The sequence below is a fragment of the Nansenia antarctica genome, assembly GCF_963989245.1.
Source record: "Nansenia antarctica genome assembly, chromosome: 15".
Lineage (NCBI taxonomy): Eukaryota > Metazoa > Chordata > Actinopteri > Argentiniformes > Microstomatidae > Nansenia > Nansenia antarctica.
The window spans coordinates 6,579,124-6,599,802 of record NC_137685.1 but is presented as its reverse complement, the minus strand read 5'-3'; the positions used below and the strand labels follow the sequence as shown (position 1 = coordinate 6,599,802).

General features: G+C 43.9%; 1 protein-coding gene across 1 annotated transcript in view; it reads left to right on the top strand.

Moving 5' to 3' along the window:
- itpr1b (inositol 1,4,5-trisphosphate receptor, type 1b) overlaps positions 1-20,679 on the top strand; it is a gene marked incomplete at its 5' end in the record, with an annotated part of 117,872 nt that overhangs the window by 6,134 nt on the left and 91,059 nt on the right. The window contains 7 exons of the mRNA XM_080545715.1: positions 12,828-12,943; positions 13,990-14,076; positions 15,124-15,282; positions 17,195-17,293; positions 17,585-17,668; positions 17,766-17,912; positions 18,803-18,898. Coding sequence (XP_080401841.1) covers positions 12,828-12,943; positions 13,990-14,076; positions 15,124-15,282; positions 17,195-17,293; positions 17,585-17,668; positions 17,766-17,912; positions 18,803-18,898 — 788 coding nt within the window. The remainder of the gene's footprint in view (positions 1-12,827; positions 12,944-13,989; positions 14,077-15,123; positions 15,283-17,194; positions 17,294-17,584; positions 17,669-17,765; positions 17,913-18,802; positions 18,899-20,679) is intronic.

Here is a 20,679-nt window from a genome sequence, read left to right as displayed (position 1 = left end):
TGTGTAGCAATTACAGTAGAGCATTAGCTGCGCAGTGGAGATGTCAAAGTCAATGGTACATGATCTAAATCTTCTGCACCTAGGCTAATTAATCTTGCGTTCACCTGCCCCCCCCTGACTGAAATGTGCTACTAGGCTATGGCTACATTTCATTAGCCTATATACCACTGTTTGTGTCTACATGTGTAGATGCCCATGCCTGGCTTTGGAAAATACGATACGAAAGTTTCATTCCCTTTTATTCTTCTTACCAAATATTAAATTCAGGCTTCCATTATCAAATTAATTTTATTTAATATTTTTTAATATTTTTTTTATCACAGGTACTCTCTCACATCTCACTCTCTCGGTTACTCTATCTGTCATCATTTATTCATGAAATGTAGGTATTTTCAGACAGCATGGCCTTTGAGAGATTTCTAAATCCCTTTGTGCCACGGTTCTTTAGTTGTTGAGGCTGAGAGGTAGTAGTAGAACTATGTATGCAGTCTGTTTCCTGCAAATGTAAGCAGTTTGGATTATCTAGTGCTAAGTGTTCTGTTTTCAGAGCGTGTGGAAGTCCAGAAACAGGTGCGAGAGGGCCTACTGGCTGAGTGTTCAACCCAGTGTTTCTAAACTCAGTCAGGATTTTTAGGAAGTCAAGTTATCCCTACATGTTGAATAATGTTCTGACAAGAACTTTAAACAACATGAACATCCCTGGGGTGATTGGTCTTCATTAATGTGTCATGACAGGTCTGACCAATTACTTTTACTCCATTGGCCATTAATCATACCCAGAGTAGTATATAGTGTATTGGAGCTTTCCAATATAGATCCATGCAGGGCAGCTGTTTATGTGGCCAGCTGGGTGTTAGACTCCTGTAGCTTGTCAGGGTATGAGTAGGCTATACTTGGTCAGAGAATTGTAAACATACAGGAGCCCACGGCTCTTTATGTTTCCTCTACTGTTGAGTGCATTCAAGTCAAATTTTTCATGCCTGAAACCAAGCCCTGGACTTGAAAGTGTTCTTCTTAGCTGACTGCAGTGCCAACACTGATGTGTTGATGTCGACAGGCTCAGTCAGAAACAGTTGTTTGATGTGAGGATCTTTCAACTTCACTTTCACTTCAAGTAGAGCTAAACATCACGAGAGGGATCTTTATCCTTTGAGCAACAACATGTTTCTCATGTCCTCAAAGAAATCACTTGAAGTTGTGTCAACGCATCTAGCCTAATTGACTGATAGACATCAAGTCCAATTGACAAAATCAAATGTATTCTCCCCAGTCGCCTCATGTTTAAGTGTACTTGAGTAGCACTGTTGATGTAAATCAACCAAGTTTCATGCTTAAATGTTCTGGATCAAGCCTTTTGTAGCTTTAAGATGTTAAATACTGTGTGTTTGTTGCTTGGTCATTTGGCACCAACTTGACAATGACAGTCATTACCCAGAGGTGACAGCAGGCCGCTGAGGTTGGCCTTGACTGGTGTGTGTCATTAATTAACATGGCTGTCTATCAGTAGTGACACAGGGCTTGGAACTGGCACTGGGTCAATCTCGTTGCCATAGTTACGGCGTGTTGACCTTTTCCAAATAGAAATTTCAATTGTAGACTTTGTGAGCTCCTCGATATGGCTTTTTTTTTTTTTGCTCATGCTGAACAAACAGGCTTTGTTCAGAATGGAAATGTAAAATTCTTGAATGGGTTGTTTTGTTTACATACTACTGGTGAGAAGTAGAATGTAGAATGTGGATTTGACATTCATTTAGCACTCTAAAAGCTTTTTTGGGGGGCCTGCCACCAGAGGGTTATTTTTTGTTTGTTTTTTATTCTTATTCAAATTAGAAACCAATGAAAGAAAAGAAACATTCTAATACAAATAGTAATAGTCATAAGGATAACAAAATTACTTGAAAAACAGAAGGAGGAAGTGGCAAATAAGCCAGCCACCTTGACAAAAACAAACAGGCAACAAAGAAGAGAGAGAAAAAAAAGAGTTCTATCTCCGTTTAGGGCAGTTCAGAGATATTGAGCGTCAACATTTTTACATTCCATTATGTTTTGTGAGATGGAACCTTTGTATTTTATTAATTAATAACTAAAAAATGTCAACATTTTAAAAATAACACCACACAGGCATTAATAAACACCTACTGGATCAGATTATGTAAAAAAACTCAACTTTGACAAAAATTGAGATAGAACCTTATAATTCTAACGTCTCGAACAGACAACAACAAGCTGACAGACATAGAACAAAGACATAGAGAATAAACAATAAAGTAATATTATTATTATTATTATTATTATTATTTTAGACTGCATGAGGATCGGGTATAGTAAGGGGTGGGGTTGTAATATGAAGATGATAGTAGTGATGGGGTGGTGTTCAGCTCACCAGCCGATTGAGAGCCAGGATCTTGAGTATGCGAAGTTGTGATTGAATTCCGTGATTTGATTATTTTGTTTGGCAGAGATTTGCTCTAGTGATATATGTTCTGAGAGGAGGTTCAACCATCGCTCTCCGTTTTATGGAGAGTAGGAGGTGTCTGGATTTCCAATTGAGGAGAATAGTTTTCTTGGCGACAGCTAGAGCTACAAGTAGTGATGTATCGCTTGGTGTTATTACGTCCGACAGGTCGCCGAGGAGGCAGATGGATGGAGGTAGAGGAATGTTACATGACAGAAACTCTGAGTTTGGTAGTTTTTCTTTCCAACAAGTTTGAACCGGGGGACAGGACCAGAAGGCGTGTAGGGGATTGTCGTGAGTGTCAAGTTCATACTGTGTGCAGTACTGTGAGGTGGTGAATCCCAGTGCGTGCATTCTGTGGCCGGTGAGATGTCTGGTGTATTACTACTTTGTATTGGATTAGATGGAGATTTATGTTTCTGGACATTTGAGAAGTGGATTGACAGATTTGTGACCAGAAGCTGTTATCTGGATCGATATTGAGGTTCTTTTTCCATTTCATTTCACTTCCATTCCATTCCATCCAGTTAATAATAATAATAATAATAATAATAAATAATTTAATTAATTTTAAAATAATATAATTTTAAAGGTACAGGTACAAGTACAAGTGCAGGTACAGGTACAGACAGACAGACAGACAGACAGACAGACAGACAGACAGACAGACAGACAGGTACAGGTACTTACGACACTCCTGTTCGTCGCTCATGTCTCCACAGTAAGACAGACAGACAGGTACAGACAGGTACAGACAGACAGACAGACAGACAGACAGGTACAGGTACTTACGACACTCCTGTTCGTCGCTCATGTCTCCATAGTAAGACAGACAGACAAGTACAGACAGGTACAGGGACAGACAGGTACAGACAGACAGACAGGTACAGGTACAGACAGACAGGTACAGACAGACAGACAGACAGGTACAGGTACTTACGACAATCCTGTTCGTCGCTCATGTTTCCACAGTAAGACAGACAGTAAGACTGATAGTTTTTTATTCGGATGTATTGTAAATATTGTTCTTTGCCTGTGTTGAATTTATCGTTTAGGCCTAATTGTTCGAAGGTTGATAATGAATTATTTGTAAAGAGATGGTGGAGGTGTGTGATGCCCTTATCCCTCCATTTTATTGGTTGGTTGTTGATTAGGAGTTCTGGGTTTTGCCAGAGTGGGGTTAATGTGCATGGAGTGAGTGTGATATTAATCATACTATTTGCTTCCCACCAGGCGTGTTGGAAATGGTGAGATAGTTAAAGCAGCTGTTTTTGTGATGGATTTAGAAAGGAAGGGTAGGCTTAAGTTCTAGCTTAAGGGGAGCTTAAGTTCGAAAATAATTCTAATAACATCACTTTTCCCACCTCGTACTTCAGCTGAGGGGTTCCTCAGTATAGTACGTTGTTCACAGTGTGCTTTCCTCTCAAGGTTACTGCATACTAGCTTAAGGGGAGCTTAAGTTCGAAATAATTCTAATAACATCACTTTTCCCACCTAGTAGCCTAGTAACGGAAATGAACTGAACTTCAGGTGAGGGGTACCTCAGTACAGTACGGAAAACAACAAGTGTGTTGTTCACACACAGTGTGCTTTCCTCTCAAGGTTACTGCATATTGTTGGCAACAGCAGCAGCGACGACGTCAGCATCTGGTAAAGACTGTCAGAGGCTAGCTAGCTAGCTGACGTTCTCCTGTAGGAGCTGTGCCCTGGACATCAGTAATGGAGCCACTTCCAAAATGAGCACAAGGCCTTGGCTTGCTGCCAGAGCAGACCTTTTTAAAAAATGATTCTTGAGTGAAATGATGGCGATTGGCAATATGACTTTCATTTTACTCAAATCAAGGTCAGAGAAATTAGATTGGCCCACTTTTATTTAGCGTATCTGTGTCAGAACTGCACTCTATTTTTATGCCATCCTGGAGTTACGGTCCTCAAACAATGTGGTTGATTTAACAACCACATTAACTGCAGCAGGACATTGCACTCCATGTGTTACCAGTTAGACTAACTTACCGGTAACTGTCAAGCACCAAAGTTGATGACATGCATGCATTAGTAATGCCTTTGGCTTTGTAAAGACACTATTTGTAAACTATCTGTATTCGTAAGGTTAGTTTATCAGGGGGGTATGAATTCCATCAACGTTGCTTAAGGACAATCCAGGCTTATCGTTGATAAGTCTCGTGAGATCAAATAAGACTGGATTATTTTTATTGCACGTTGATGGAATACCCTCCAGGATAGTCTCTCTTCTGATGGTGTTTCGTTTCTTTTGTTTTTTGGTGTTTGAGACGGTTGCATATCTCTCACTACTACTCCATCAGGCCTCAAACTAGACTGGCCCAGTCACATTAAATGGGGCGGCTGTGGCACAGGAGGTAGAGCTGCCGTCTAATGATCGCAAGGTTGGCAGATCGGCGGTTCGAGCCCCGGCGGTTCGAGCCCCGGCTGGCCACATGTCAAGTGTCCTTGGGCAAGACACTGAACCCCAAATTGCTCCCAGTGAGCGGGCCGGCCGGCGCCTTGCATGGTAGCTTGCCGCCATTGGTGTGTGAATGTGTGTGTGAATGGTTCAATGAGAGGCCGTTGTAAAGCGCTTTGGATAAAGGCGCTATTATAAGTCAGTCCATTTATTAAATAACCAGGAGCAGAGTCTAATACTACCTCTCTGTGGTCTTTATTGAGCTGTTATTATCTGGGGCTCAACTGTCATTCATCTTCTTTCCTAGCTGATTCATTCTCTGTTATGACTAGAAAAGAAAACATACCGTTCCTTTATCGTGTTAATTGGATTAGTCGGATGAATGACCGGACCACCTGTAGTACTGGGACTGAGACAGCAGCTATCTTGCCTGTTGTTGTAGGCTAATATGCTGAGAGAAGTTTCGGACCATTCTGCCTCCCTCTCACTGACCTCCCTGCCATATTTGGCAATGCTGCTGCTGGGCAGTATCGAGTGAAAGGACCCAGGAGGATCAAAATGTGAAATTCATCAGAGCATATCAAATTGGTTGTCAAATGAAAGCTAAGAGTCTATATTTTGGGGAAATACTAAGTCATCATTATCTCATCAAAATAGAGATAAATGAAGGCTTTGACAACTGGTCAAACGTTTGAAAAAGCTTGAACGAGATATCATTTTATTTAAGAGGACATGAACTCCATTGCTTTATCCCCGTAAAGGGGATGTGACCATTTGAATCCTTCTTCATTTTGACAAACAAACAAACAAACAAACAACCAAACAAAATATCAAGTGACACTGACACAAACAACAAATGTGCATTATGGCGGGTTAGGGAATTCTTCTGTCTTCTGACATCTGCACTGAATTTTGATTGTGCTTCAGAATTTCTCAAAATAAGTCGGTTTATTCCTTTATTTCTCCCTTTTCTCCCTTTTCTTCGAACCTGTTGTGCTGCTTCCTAGTTGTGCTGCTTCCTAGTTGTGCTGCTTCCTCGCTGGGCAAACCAGCAGCCGCCGCAGAGGGCGGTTCATTTCGGTACGCTCCCGGACGGAGCGCTATAAAAAATCATTTATCCCGGCTGCTCTAAGACTGTTCAATGGCAACTAAAGTAGTAGTCGGGGTCAAGGCAACTGAATCTGTATTTATTTATTTATTTTAATCATCATCATCACTTTTTAGTATTTTAATATCATCAACTATAACTATAGCCATCTTTTTATCAATTTTTCTATCATGATCTTACTGTTTTTTATATACTACATGGCTGGCCCAGTATTGTTGTCTGTCCTTTATGTTGTGTTGTCATGTGTCGTTTTTAGAGAGTGGCGTGGCGAAATGAATTTCCCCACGGGGATAAATAAAGTATAATTGAATTGAATTGAATTGAATTCCTAGTTGTGCTGCTTCCTAGTTGAGCTTCTTCCTCGACAGTTTGTCCACCACGTGTCTCAATGACGTGCGCTACGTCAGATGCGGTTTCGCCAGACAACAGGTGCACAGTGTTGTTCAGCTGGTTGTTCCTCAGATATGAATAGTGTATGTTGATTTTCTAGAAAATACACAGAGGAACGACAGCTTGAAAACCACAGCACTGTGTGATGATCCATGCTCAACTGACACGTTGCTGTTTGTAGAGTGAGCTCATCCTTTAAAATGTAACGACACTGTGGTGTGCTTTAGATTTAGACAGTAGCAACACTAGCAGTCTGTTTTACTGAAGTGAACAAGGCGCATCAGATTTCTGTTGGAGCAATTGGACAAGGGCATTATCTCGTGAATTTATAGCTGACATGCAAATGATAGGCAAAGCCAAGCTGTAGCCCCATACAGCATGCCATTGCCTTTAGTAAAAACTGTTACCAACCAGGTTCTGCTCTCAATAGGCTCTCTAAACACCAAATCTGTATTCCTGACATGGTTAGTTTTGTTGCACCAGACGCTTTGAAGTTATATCGAATGCATAATGCATGAACTGAATATTGGCGGATTAGATACGATTGTAAAGGGAATAGACCCTCCTTCTGTTGCTAAAGCTATGTCTGTTGTGGGCAGCTACAGTGTGGTGAATTCAAGGATCGAAAGTTATTGGGTATCCACTATATCATTAGTCAGTAGTCAGTAGGCTAGGGCGCCTCTGTGGCGCAGAGGTAGAGCCGGCGTCTATTGATCGTAAGGTCGGCAGATCGGCGGTTTGAACCCAGGCTGGCCACATCTCGAGGTGTCTTTGGGCAAGACACTGAACTCCAAAATTGCTCCCAATGGGCGGGCCTGCGCCTTTCATGGTAGCTTGCCGACAAATTGGTGTGTGAATGTGTGTGTGAATGAGAGGCCATTGTAAAGCATTTTGGAATAAGGCGCTATATAAGTCAGTCCATTTACATGTACTGTAGTGGATATGCGATATGTAGAACAATGTAGCGCTGTAATAGATTTTAGACACACCATTTGGATACAAACTGACACACCATTTGGATACAAACTGAATCAATATTGGTTATACAAGGCAGTAATGTGGTGTTATTATTAGTGTCATGGTATGCTTGTTTAGTGTAAGCTTGTTTAAAGGGTAATTAATTAGACACACCATTTGGATACAAACTGACACACCATTTGGATACAAACTGACACACCATTTGGATACAAACGGAATCAACATTGGTTATACAAGGCAGTAATGTGGTGTTATTATTAGTGTCATGGTATGCTTGTTTAGCGTAAGCTTGTTAAGTGTAAGCAAAGTGTAAGCAAATATGTAACCCCTCCCTCCCCTCCCTTCCCCCACCCCTCCCCTACTGTTGTCTCGTGTCCCATGATCTCCCCCTCTTTTTGTAATCTTTTTGTAATCATTGTTTTCTATTGTAAAGCGCATTCTTTGAGTTGCATTCATGTACGAAAGGCGCTATATAAATAAAGTTTGACTTACTTACTTACTTACTTACTAATAGCAGTCCTGACAAGCTTACCAGGTCTGGCAGTGCAGTACACAGTACAGTGAAAGGACCAGGCAGAATGATACAATATCCCCCAGAAGTGTTTGAGATTAAATGTGATTTTAATTGATTGAGGGTAGTTTAAAGAAATAAGATCCATGTTTAATAATGTCTACTCAATCGTATCAATTCAAGAGAGATGTAAGCGAGTGGGTGGCAATCTTGGTGGCATCTCTGTGGACCTCCGTTCCCTCTGGAGCTTCAAAGTCAGTGAGGGCAGGACTCTCCAGTCCAGTTCTTCTTTTTTTTCCTGAGTGGGGCAGTCCCACTCATATTTTTCATTTTTATTGACAGTTACAGTGAAGGTTTAGACAGGAAGGATGGGTGAGAGAGAGAGGAGGGATGACATGCAGGATATGTCCCCGGCCGGAATCGAACCGGGGACCCTGCGGTTACATGGTCAGCGCTTAATCCGCTACGCCACCTAAGCGTCCCTTCTACCCCATCCTTCCCGCCGGTCCCAACCCTCATGCCTCTTCTCCAGTTAGCCGAAACCAGAGAGACACAAGCCTCTTGTGCTGCTGTACATCTCAACATCTCAACCTGAGCAGAAGGAAAAGTGTGCCACGACTCAATCCTAAGATCTCTGTCGGGTATTAATAGCCCACTTACTTAAGCTATTTAAAAAGGCCTTGGTTTCCAGGGGAGCTTAGCCTAGTGTTTTAAACCTTGCTTCCTCCTCTCTGATCTGGGATTGGTACCATGCGATAGTAATTGCCTCGGTGTCATGTCTGACACTGAGGTAGGTCGCCGGAGGGGATGTTACCCTATGCAGAGTCGTGTTTTTCTGGGTAGAAGACGTAGTCTTGTCTGTAATGATACGGTCTAGCGTTCACACACCTCTCTGTAGCCTGGTCTTATGGAGGGAAGCAGACAGAAGAAGGCAGTGTATGTATCAGTATCTGAAAAATCATGTGACCTGTTGAGCTAAAAGCCCAGATAATCACCGTCAGGAAAAGCATCCTGTAGGAGGCAAATGACATGGCTGCACAGAATCTACCTAGAGGAAGTTACAGCATTGTGTGGTGTGTGAAAGACTATATTTAGCCTATTTGGTGTAAACTAGCATGGTTTTTGGAGTGTAAATAATGGTTGGTTTGATGCGAATAGCAAACGCTGGCCTCTTTTCCCATCTGCACTACACTATCTGTCACCCTTTCTCTTCACCCTCTATACCTCCGACTTCCAGTTTAGCTCCGACCAGTGCCACCTGCAGAAGTTTTCGGATGACTCCTCTATCGTCGGTTACATCACAGACGACAGGGATGAGGAGTACAGGGCCCTGGTGGAGAGCTTCGTGCAGTGGTGCGACACCAACTACCTTTTGCTTAACACCAGCAAAACAAAGGAGTTGGTGGTGGATTTTAGGAGGAAGAGAAGGACCCCAGCCCCCATCACCATCAAGGGGGTGGAAGTCGAGAGGGTGGACTCCTACAGGTACCTGGGAGTACAAATTAATAACAAACTGGACTGGACTGACAACACCGAGGCTCTTCTCAGGAAAGGGCAGAGCAGACTGTTTTTCCTGAGAAGGCTGAGGTCTTTCGGTGTCTGCAACAAGCTGCTGCAAATGTTTTATCAGTCGGTGGTTGCCAGCGTTCTGTTCTTCGCCGTGGCCTGCTGGGGTGGAAACATCTGTGCCAGGGATGCTGCGAAGCTAAACAAACTGGTGAAGAAGGCCAGCTCTGTGGTGGGGACCGGGCTGGACAGCCTAGAGGTGGTGGCAGAACAGAGGATGGGGAAAAAACTGGCGGCCATGCTGGCCAATCCCTCCCACCCGATGTACTGCGAGCTGGCAGGGATGAGGAGCAAGTTCAGCCACAGATTTGTTCTCCCCCGTCAAAGTACAAAACGATTTGGACAGTCCTTTATTCCAGCTGCACTCCGACTCTACAACCAGGCCCTGCAGGGTGGGGGAGACCTGGAGATGGAACTTTTGGAACTTTTTACTTATTGAGCCTGCACTGTTTTATGTTTTTTTATTGAATGTTTTTCTGTTTTCTGTACTGAATGTTTTCTGCCCTAACTGAGCTGTTTGACAACAAAATTTCCCCATTGGGGACAATAAAGGTTTTCAATCAATCAATATCCATACATGCATGCGCTATGCCCCAAATGTACATTCCTGCTTAGCATTTGCATACTATCTTACAGGTACACCCCTGCAATAACTCATTCTCTTTTCCTATCCTACTGTCCTTTAACCCATTTCCTTCTCCTACTGTATATCCCTAAACTCACTTTCCCCCCCTCACTCCACTACCCATCCATGTCCCCCACTGCCCCATTTTCTCCTCCTATCCCAGTACCTGGCCTCCTCCTCCTCCCGTGCTTTCCCATCCCTCTTCTCCGACCCTGCGTCCCATGACATCTAATCCTTGGGACACCGTAGCATTGGCCACGTTTCGACAGAGCTCGCCAGAGCGGCTATTTTTGTTCCTGTCACAGATAATCAGGTCCCCGTCGCTCCGTCCCCCTGCAGGTAGCCAGGCTCAGCCTGAGGAGGAGGAGGAGGAGTGTGTACTCTGGCAGGACTCGCACTCTGGTCAGGATCTGATCAGCTCTGTGCTACGTGCTAAGGATTATGCCGTAATTGTGGATCGATGACCTCCTTTTAGTTTATTATTCTTTGCACGACAATAGTATGTGCAGGAGGAGACAAAAAAAAAGAAAATTACCTCTCTTTCACACACATATTCATTCACCACACCAATGGCGGCAAGCTCATTGGCTGGCACAGATGACGCTTACGTCAGGAGGGAAGAGACCCTCCTCCTTTGTAAGACGTAGCCAGAGCGTCAGTAGCCATTCAAACAAGCACACCTCTTCCTCGCTTCCGTAGCAAGGAGGGTGATCTGGTGAGACACTCACTCATACCACACAGAAAAATACACTATCAGTCTGTGTGCCAGCGTCTGTAACTGAGGGGAACTCAGTCTGTTTACGTAGGCTACGACAGTAGAGTTGCCTGTCCTCACTAAAACATGATCTCCCTTTTAATCACGGGAAGAAATGTTTTAGAGCCAAGTGATTATGGCCAGTAGTTTCAGGCTGTTTATGTGAGTAGAACGTAGGTGCGGATTACAGACCCCAATTCACCGTTCTCCCCTCCAAAGCGGCACTCTGGAGACCCTCGCGTGACGGTGACCGCCCTGTCCTGTACTCTGCATTGTACTGGTCCCACTGAACTTGCTCTGGAACGGAGCTGGGGGGGATGGCAGAGCGGTCCATGGGGGGGGGGGGGGAACTGGGCACGCTCTCCTCCGGAGGAGAGGCTATCAGGCCGCCTGCTTCTTCTTCTTCTTCCTCTGCGGCTGCTGGAGGAGGAGGAGGAGGAGACGTCTGTGGTCTTGCCCGGGGAGCCTGTTTCCTGTTTCCTGTTTCCTGGCCCTGGGGTTCTTAGGCCCCCTGGAGGCCTGCGGGGCGGCCTGCAGTTTGGACACCCTGGTGGTCTTGAAGGCAGGGGGCCGGGAGAGACACAGCCTGAGCATAATCATTTAATAATTTTGCCATTTAGCAGACGCTTTTATCCAAAGCGACTTACAATTACGAATTACAGGGACAGTCCCCCTGGAGTAACTGAGGGCTAAGTGCCTTACTCAAGGGCACACTAGTAGTGGTGTGGTTTCAGGCGGGATTTGAACTCACAACCTTCCGATCGGAAGTCCAACACACTATCCACTAGACCACCACTACCCCATACGACTGCCGCTGCGCCATAGGAGGCACAATTTCAGTGAGGCTTTAGAGTGCGTGTCTCAGCTAGCCATTTGCTTGCCGCATGTTTCTCACAGGAGTTATTAGGCCTACTACCTGTAAATGGTTCAAGGCTAGGGGAGGGATATTGCTATCTACCCGTTAGCAATGAGTTACTCTGTGTCAAGAGGTATTGCTACCCCTGTAGTCACGACCTATGCAGTTTAGCAGCAGGGAGATAAGCGCCTGTCAACCGAGTTGGTCGCTCAGGTCTGTGGGCTGTTACGCTTCAGCTGCCCGCACAGTTGTTGCCAGGCTTCTGCGAGAAGCAATACGAGGTTTTTGAACGACTACTGACGCTCTGTCTATGCCTTTTAAAGGAGGAGGGTCCCTTCCCTCCTGACATGAGCGTCATCTGTGCCAGCCAATGAGGGCTGGCGCAATGATATTGCGGTTCTGATGAGGTCACGTAGGAGGCGTTCCCATAGTGAGACACGAAACGAATACTATGGAAGAGAACTTCTGTTACTGTGCCCAAATAATTCAACTTTGGATTCATCTGTCCAAAGCACATTGTTCAAGAATTCCTGGTCTTTGTCTAGATGTTCTCTGTGGTTGTTGTTTTTTTACAGCAAGGGTATTGCACACCTCCCATGAAAATCAAACTTGTGCAGTCTCTTTCTGATGGTAGATGCATGTATTTTCACATCAGCTGTGGCAAGAGCTACCTGTCGGTCCTGTGATGACATTTTAGGATTGTTGGAGACTTCTTTAACACTAGATCAGCCGTGCCTTTTTTACCTACTAAAAGAGCCGAGAGCTGAGAGTCTGAATGGTAGAACGCACATATCTAGGAAAAGTCATGAAAGGAGGGTCCTGACATTTGATCGAGTGCAAAGATATTTCAAAGAAATGTACTCACAGGGTTCAAATGACCCCTCATCTTGCAGTCTAATTTAGTTCTATTACCTCCGTCTCTCAATATTGTTAACATTAAGATCAAATGTCCCTATGTTTAAATATGTTGAAAATGACAACGGTTTTCATGGGGTGTCGTAACTTTTTCACATGACTGTAAAACACAGATTCAACCTTCTTGTCTCCTTGTTAACATTTCCCCTGAAATTCCCTCACTACTTACTTACATTTACTAATTATTACACTATTATTACACTATTAAAAAGTGCTTTTTCTGTCCCCTTCTCTTCTCCTTTTCCAGACTGCCTTTTTAAGTTGTGCCCCATGAACAGATACTCTGCACAGAAACAGTTCTGGAAGGCAGCGAAACCAGGAGGGAACAGCACCACTGACACAGTGCTCCTAAACAAACTACACGTGAGTGTCCTCAGCCCCCTGACACGCATCTCTCCAACAGAACCACTGCTTGTTGTAGCTGGATGCTCCGATCTGGATTTTTGGGGCCGATACCGATCACCGATTTTTTTCCTCAAGATCAACCGATACCGATACCGATTTTTTTTAAAATACATAACTGTAGGCCTACTGACTGGATAGCCTACATATTTTTTGCTTTTTAGACAAAAGTTTTGATCCATTAGGCACCAAGCAAACGCAGACCCATTTTTATGGCATAGTAAAGGTCTGGCCTATCACCCAGTTAGGGCCTGAAGCCCAAGTCAGTCGATATGGCTGTATAAAAGACATCATAAACGTGTCCTTCATGGTTTACATACTGTTACGTCCTCCTATGTTTTCTGTTCAGTTATCTGTCTTCCCCAGGAAAAAAAATTAAAAATAAATAATAAAAAAAAATCGTTTTTTGCGATCGGCCATTTTTGCCGATCACTGATCGAGTCATTTGGAGTGAAATCGGCCGATTTAAATCGGTGGCCGATAAATCGGAGCATCCCTAGTTGTTTCTCTACTGTTGCCTTACTGAGATGTAATGAAGCCCCAGGGGAAATGCCATCCCAATTTATTTTACTCTGGAAAAACACAGTAGGCTGTGTTGCACCAACCTGGTTTAAACTAATCCTGGTTTAGGCTTAATCCAGGTTTAGTAAACCCAGGCTTAAACTAGGTTTAAAATGACTGGTGCAACAGACTTGATTTAAACCAGGTTTAAACCAGGTTTCATTTTATTAAACATTAGCCTAGATAGATTAAAGATTAGATATATTAGCAGAGGCTTAGATTTAAACCAGGATTAAATTAAACTAGGTTTAAAATAGGTTTAAAGTTTGGTGCAACAGGATTAGTAGATAAGGCTTGATTTAAACCAGTTTAACATTTAAACCAGGTTGGTGCAACCCAGCCATAGTTATTCAGTGTATTGCATACTTCTTCATTTCAGTTGACATTTGTAGTCTGATCGATGTATGGTGATTTATTATTCTCTGTGTTCTGTTTCTGTGTTGCAGCATGCTGCTGATCTGGAGAAAAAGCAGAACGAGTCGGAGAACCGAAAGCTGCTGGGAAGCGTCATCCAGTATGGGATAGTCATCCAGGTATGATGAGGAGGAGCAGGTGTGATCAGATATCCAGGAGAGTGGGATATTAATGGGCACATTCTCATTAAGTTGGTATTGGTATGACTGATTCTTTCAATAGTTGAAAGCCAGGCTTGGGCGGCTGTGGCGCAGGAGGTAGAGCCGGTGATCTAATGATCCCAAAGTTGGCAGATCGGTGGTTCGAACCCCGGCTGGCCACATGTCGAAGTGTCCTTGGGCAAGACACTGAACCCCAAATTGCTCCCAATGAGCGGGCCGGCACCTTGCATGGTAGCTTGCCGCCATTGGTGTGTGAATGTGTATGTGAATGGGTGAATGAGAGGCTGTTGTAAAGTGCTTTGGAATAAGGCCACTAGTTTATACTACTAGCACTTTTAATTGCCCCTATCGTATGAAATGTGCTATACAAATAAACTTGCCTTGCCTTGCCTTTATACTTAGAAATGTGTTTCTAGTATGTGGTCACCTGAGAGCATTCAAGAGTTAAACACATTGATGTTGAATTATCCCTAGTCCCTAGTTGTCTGTCCTAGCTCTCTCCCCTAGAACAGACTCTTCCCCCCAGAACAGAGCTTGTATGATGTCTCACTTCAGAAAAATCGACATATTGGCAAGAGATTCTGTTACGTCTGTATTCTGATACGTGCTTAATTTCTTGGGTGAAATGATGGGAAGTCGTGAGGGGGCAAAGGAGGTCATGAGAACCAACCGTATCTGAGCAAGACGTTTGGAGTATTCAAAAAATGACTCCAAGCGGGGGAAAGGGGACCAGAAGACACTCTGAATTGTGTGATATTTTTGAAAGGCACATTCCTTATGGAACATCTAAGAATGTTCCACTCTGCCAGTCTTTGACATCTATCCACTTCCTTCTCTGCCTTTTAAATATTCTCCATCAGATGTACTGTATCTGCATGTTCAACCCACATAAAAGGCATAGGTTTACCGTAAAAAACATGAACAAGAACATCAAATTGCATTCTAATAGATGAGACCTATTTCCGTCCCTAACGCTGAGTTCTTTTTTTTGTTTCCACGCTGTAGCTGTTGCACTTGAAAAGCAATAAGTACCTGACGGTGAACAAGCGTCTGCCTGCGCTGTTGGAGAAAAATGCCATGAGAGTGACTCTGGACTCCGCAGGCAACGAGGGCTCCTTGTTTGACATCAAGCCCTTCTACAAGCTCCGCTCCAACGGAGACAGCGTGAGTGACGAGGGTTGACCATGATGTTTTGAATGAATGAATGAATGAATGAATGAATGAATGAATGGTCTTTATTGTCATTAATACAGTACAGGTACCGTACAACGAAATTTAGGAGGGGGGGCACCCCTGGTGCTTGGAAAAAAGACTAAAAACAAGAGAGCCAAGGGTAAAACAAAAAAGAGAAAAGAGCTGGTTGACAAAAATAAAGGCTATGTACACTACTATCTACTATACAATAAAACACTGTACACTATGCTATACTATAAATATCCTACCTTTTTTTCTATATCTGAACCTTATGTAAACATGGGTTATCATATTGCACATAATACTTGTTGCACATTCATTAAAGTGTCGCAGTAGCAGATTTAGAATGTTCACAGTTGTTTTGTTCAGACATGAACAAATAACATGGTGTATAGAGGCCAAACTTGTTTCTGTCCTGTGTCATCCGTTTTTAATTGCTGTGTATATACAGGATCTAGTCAGGACATCTTAATTAATCTATTCCATTTGGTCATAGTCTTCAGGGAGACTGTGTGCTTAAGATGAACAGGTAGACATCTCTCTGACAATTTACCTGATCTGAACTTAAAAGCCCTGGCGCTGTCAGTGGTCACAGTTAAGCTCACCACTTAAGCTCAGCACCTAATAGAATCAGTGGTGTGATGCACGGAATCAACAGGTTGACCCCAACATTGGTGAAGATACCCAAATATATATGGTGGTATGTTCACACGTTGGTATGGTATTGTCACACGTTGCTTTAGATTGTGGCTAGTGGACTCATTAGTGATCACCAACGGTGTTTCTGTCTGAACGAATACTGCTCAGATTAAATATGGTCAAACATGGCCACCTAGTGCTTGGTGGGCAACATGGTCTAACGTGAACAATTATAATTTGCCTGGTGTTCCACTAGCATATCAATGTTGACAACAGAAACATCGAAATTATATGATAATAGTTGACATCAATCCTCGTAGAAAGTCATTCAATATGCTGTGATAAAACCCACGCTGCAGTGCATGCTGTCCAGCAGGACTTGATCCTGCTGATTTACTGACAGCTGTTTTCTCACCCACTATGGAGGCTGTTGCCAGAGGTTGTATTAGTTATTGTGGATCTTCAAGGGCACCTGTCTTATTCTACTCTCAATAAGGCTTCGGTCACCGTGCCTTTTCACGAGCCGCACCCCGCCTCTGGAACTCTCTCCCTCAACCACTCAGAGACTCACCCTCACTCCTCACTTTTAAATCCCACCTCAAAACCTACCTGTTCTCCCACGCCTACAGCCTCCCCTACCCCTAGCCATCTCCCCCATCCCTGCCACCCCCGCCCCCCCCCTGGACATGCATACAACCTCCCCTATCCCTAACCATCTCCCCTCACCCTGCCACCCCCCTCCCCCCATGGACATGCATACAACCTCCCCTTCCCCGTTCGTTACCTCTGTGTTCTATGTGCTCATGTTATCTGTTGCTTGTTGTTTCTGTGTTTTCCGTTTTGCCCATATTGTCAGTGTCTTTGAGCCTCGGAAAAGCGCTATATAAATCGAATGTATTATTATTATTATTATTATTATAACTCTGATGCATCACCCTCTGTCTGGGCCTGCATTAGAGCAGTGGTTCTCAACCCTCTCCTCGGGGACCACCAGCCGTTCCACATATTTGATCTGTTCCACCACCAGCACACCTGATTCAACTAATCAAGTACAAACCATAATTGCTTTGCACTTGAATCAGGTGTGCTGGTGGTGGAACAGATCAAATCCCCGAGGAGAGGTTTGAGAACCACTGCATTAGAGGAACAGCTCCTCTGGGTCTGCAGTGGATCGCTAGATATCCCACTCTGGAGGACACTAACGGGTGTGTCTTTGTGTCTGTGTATGTCTTCATGTCTTCAGGTGGTGATTGGAGACAAAGTGGTCCTTAACCCTGTGAATGCCGGACAGCCCCTGCATGCCAGCACCCAACAGCTGGTCGACAACCCAGGTTGCAACGAGGTACATGAATGTGAATTCTTCTACTGACGGCTGTTTGATGTGCATGATGTACTGTAGGCCAGATGCCGAGCTATCTCCCAAAAGATGAGAGCATACTGCACATGCAGAGATTGTATTACAGTCAATACACATCGATCTAGTCCTCATCCATGAACACCACAGCTAGCCCATATATCTATGATCACTTGTGTTTAGATAAGGTGCATCTTCGCTTGGACTCACCTCAGTGGCTGGCTGGCTGCTGCACTATGGGCTTTGTAGTCTTTCATCATCTTTTTTTCCTCTTTTCAGGTGAATTCCGTGAACTGCAACACAAGTTGGAAAATTGTGTTGTTCATGAAATGGAGTGACAACAAGGAGGTCATACTCAAAGGGGTAGGTACTCTAAGGATCGGTAGAACTTTCTTATTTGATCAGTGCTGATTGTGTTCCTGCGCCACGGTATTGACGGTGTGTCTGATCACGTTGCCAGGGTGACGTGGTGAGACTGTTCCATGCAGAGCAGGAGAAGTTCCTGACATGTGACAACTACAAGAAGAGGCAGGTGGTCTTCCTCAGGACCACCGGACGCCAGTCTGCCACCTCGGCCACCAGCAGCAAGGCACTCTGGGAGGTGGAGGTGAGCGTACTGTAGGACAACGTGATATAAGCATATAGGGGCCCAAGTGACCAAATACTGTACACATACAACAGTCGAGGGCTATTTCATTAAGGCCATAATAACTCATGCTTAGGCTGAATAATTCCGTGGCAAGAACCAAGTTAAACTAAGTGGGTCGTGCTGTCAGGATGATGATCATCTTGAAATACGTGATGGGGTCTGGTTAAAAAGTCCTCAAGTAGGGCATGGTCATTTTTCTGTTTTTCCAGATTGTACATTTCCAGATTATTTAAGTGGAGATTGTAAACTTTAAAATGATGTGTCATACATTGTAAATAGTTGAAGAAGATTATGCTTATTTGAATGTTGGTAGGCTACACCTCAAACCAAATAGTGGAGTAAGGCGCTCTGAATCAAAACACACGTAAAGCAGCTGCTAGTAGGCTAGCGCTAAAAAAGAACATCTAACTGCATGTTTAGCACATCACAACATGCTGATAGAACATGCTAGAAACACATAACTACACATAATTAGAGGGTCACACAGTCCTAGCTTTTGAACACATCCTAAAACTTAAGTTTGTTTACAAGCTGTGTATCACTTACCCAGTAGCCTAAGGCAGACAAGAGACAAGTGAATCCAATTCATTAAAATCATAACCGTTGTTTGTTATATCGAGTGGGCTCTTCAACACTTCAACTTTCATAATATGCCAAAAAACTGAAAACACATAATATATATATATTTTTAAAGAAGCTTGAGTTTTGCTCATTTGCGCGGCTTGAGAATTGCCGACATCCGGCCTTTTTCACCAGACCGTGTCACATATGTTTTTGCTTGTACTATGTTATTTGCCTATGTATGTGAAGTTATTCTAATTCCAAGGTGTCTCCCGTTCCTTTGCCAGGTGGTCCATCATGACCCGTGTCGGGGTGGGGCGGGCTACTGGAACAGCCTGTTCAGATTCAAACACCTGGCCACAGGATGTTACCTAGCTGCTGAGGTGAGTCACATGTGTGTGCTCTTATCACATGACCTTCCACCAACCTATCACATGCATGGGTCATTGGATTCATGCAGGCAGGCGTGACATCGTCATCTTATTCTTATTTTACTGTATACAAAATGAATTTGACAGGATCGCTCTGCTCAAGTCAATGACATATGCGCCATATGGATGGAGAAGTAGATTACAACCCAGGGTTCGACAGTAACGCTTGGCCGCTTGCCAGGAGCAAGTAAAAAAATCGCCGGGTTTGTTTGCGCGAGCCCGACGACGCTGCCGGATCCTGGATATGTTTACCTGTGTGCAGGAAGAACAAACAGACGGCGCAGACGCCAGACCAGACTAGATGATCGTGGAGTGAAGATGTTATTAAAGTGTACGCGATGCGACAGGTGATCGACAGGCGCGTACGCTTTAATAATATCCGTCTGGCGCCTGCAGGTGTGGCGCCTGCGCCGTCTGTTGTTCTTCCTGCACGCAGGTAAACATATCCAGGATCTAGCAGCGTCGTCAGGCTCGCGCAAACAAACCCGGCGATTTTACTTGCTTTACTTGCTCCTGGCAAGCGGGCAAGTGTTACTGTCAAACCCTGCAACCCCTCCCTTCATCATGTGTTGGAGTTAATCAGCCCATTCTACGTCTTTGTCTGTTTCCAGGCGAATCCAAACTTCGATGAAGAGCCCGCGCCCCGGTCCTCAGTGAGTCCAGCAGGCTTCTCCTCTTACACGTTGTGACGTTAGAATTATAAGGTTCTATCTCCATTTTTGGTCAAAATTTAGTTTTTTTTACATAATCTGATCCATTAGGTGTTTATTAATGCCTGTGTGGTGTTCTTTTTAAAATGGTGACATTTTTTTGTTAGTAATTCATAAAATACAAAGGTTCCATCTCACAAAACATAATGGAATGTAAACACTTTGACGCTCAATATCTCTGAACTCCCCTAAACGGAGATAGAACCTTATCATTCTAAACTCACGATGTGTGGGGTTGGGTTCTCCTCTTACATGTGTGGGGTTGGGTTGTTGGGTTCTAGGCTGGGTTTGCTCTGCCTCCTCTCCCACTGCTGATCTAAACTCTTTGCTGGATCTTGTTTTCCTCTCCAGGTGGACTTTGTTCCCTTTAACTTCCAGGTACTGTGTGACTGAGTCTGTGTCCTCATGTTCCATCATCCTCTCTAACCCTCATTTGTTTGATGACTAGAGGAAGACTTTTGCCAGGCTTTAATGACCGTTTGACCCTCTTGAGTCTGCTAATTGGGGTCCCTTAACGAGTGTGTGTGTGCGTGTGTGTGTGTGTGTGTGTGCGTGTGTGTGCGTGTGCGTGTGCGTGTGTGTGTGTGTGTGTGTGTGTGTGTGTGTGTGCGCATGTGCGTGTGCGTGCTCGTCTTATGAAAACCTACCTCATTATGACATCCTTTTACCCCCCCCTCTGTAACTACTAACCCTAATATAACTGTTACTTCTGGTAGATTTACTAAATCAATGGCAGTTGATCACCACTTGATGTCATCATACCATTCATCCAAATTGTATGTTATACTATCATTTAACTATAGATGGCAGTGTAATATCATCTACTGTAGTACTGTGGCGGCTGGAGTCATGTATATTGCATGTTAATGATGGGAATATTATACCAAATAACTGGTGTGCAATCCAGGGTCTTCTTAAATTCTGTTTAAATTAGTCAGTGCTTTTGTAAATGGCCTAAATCTTGTGAAACCTCTAGATGATATTAAGTTAAATGAATTCTGAATTGAATTAGCCCATGATCAA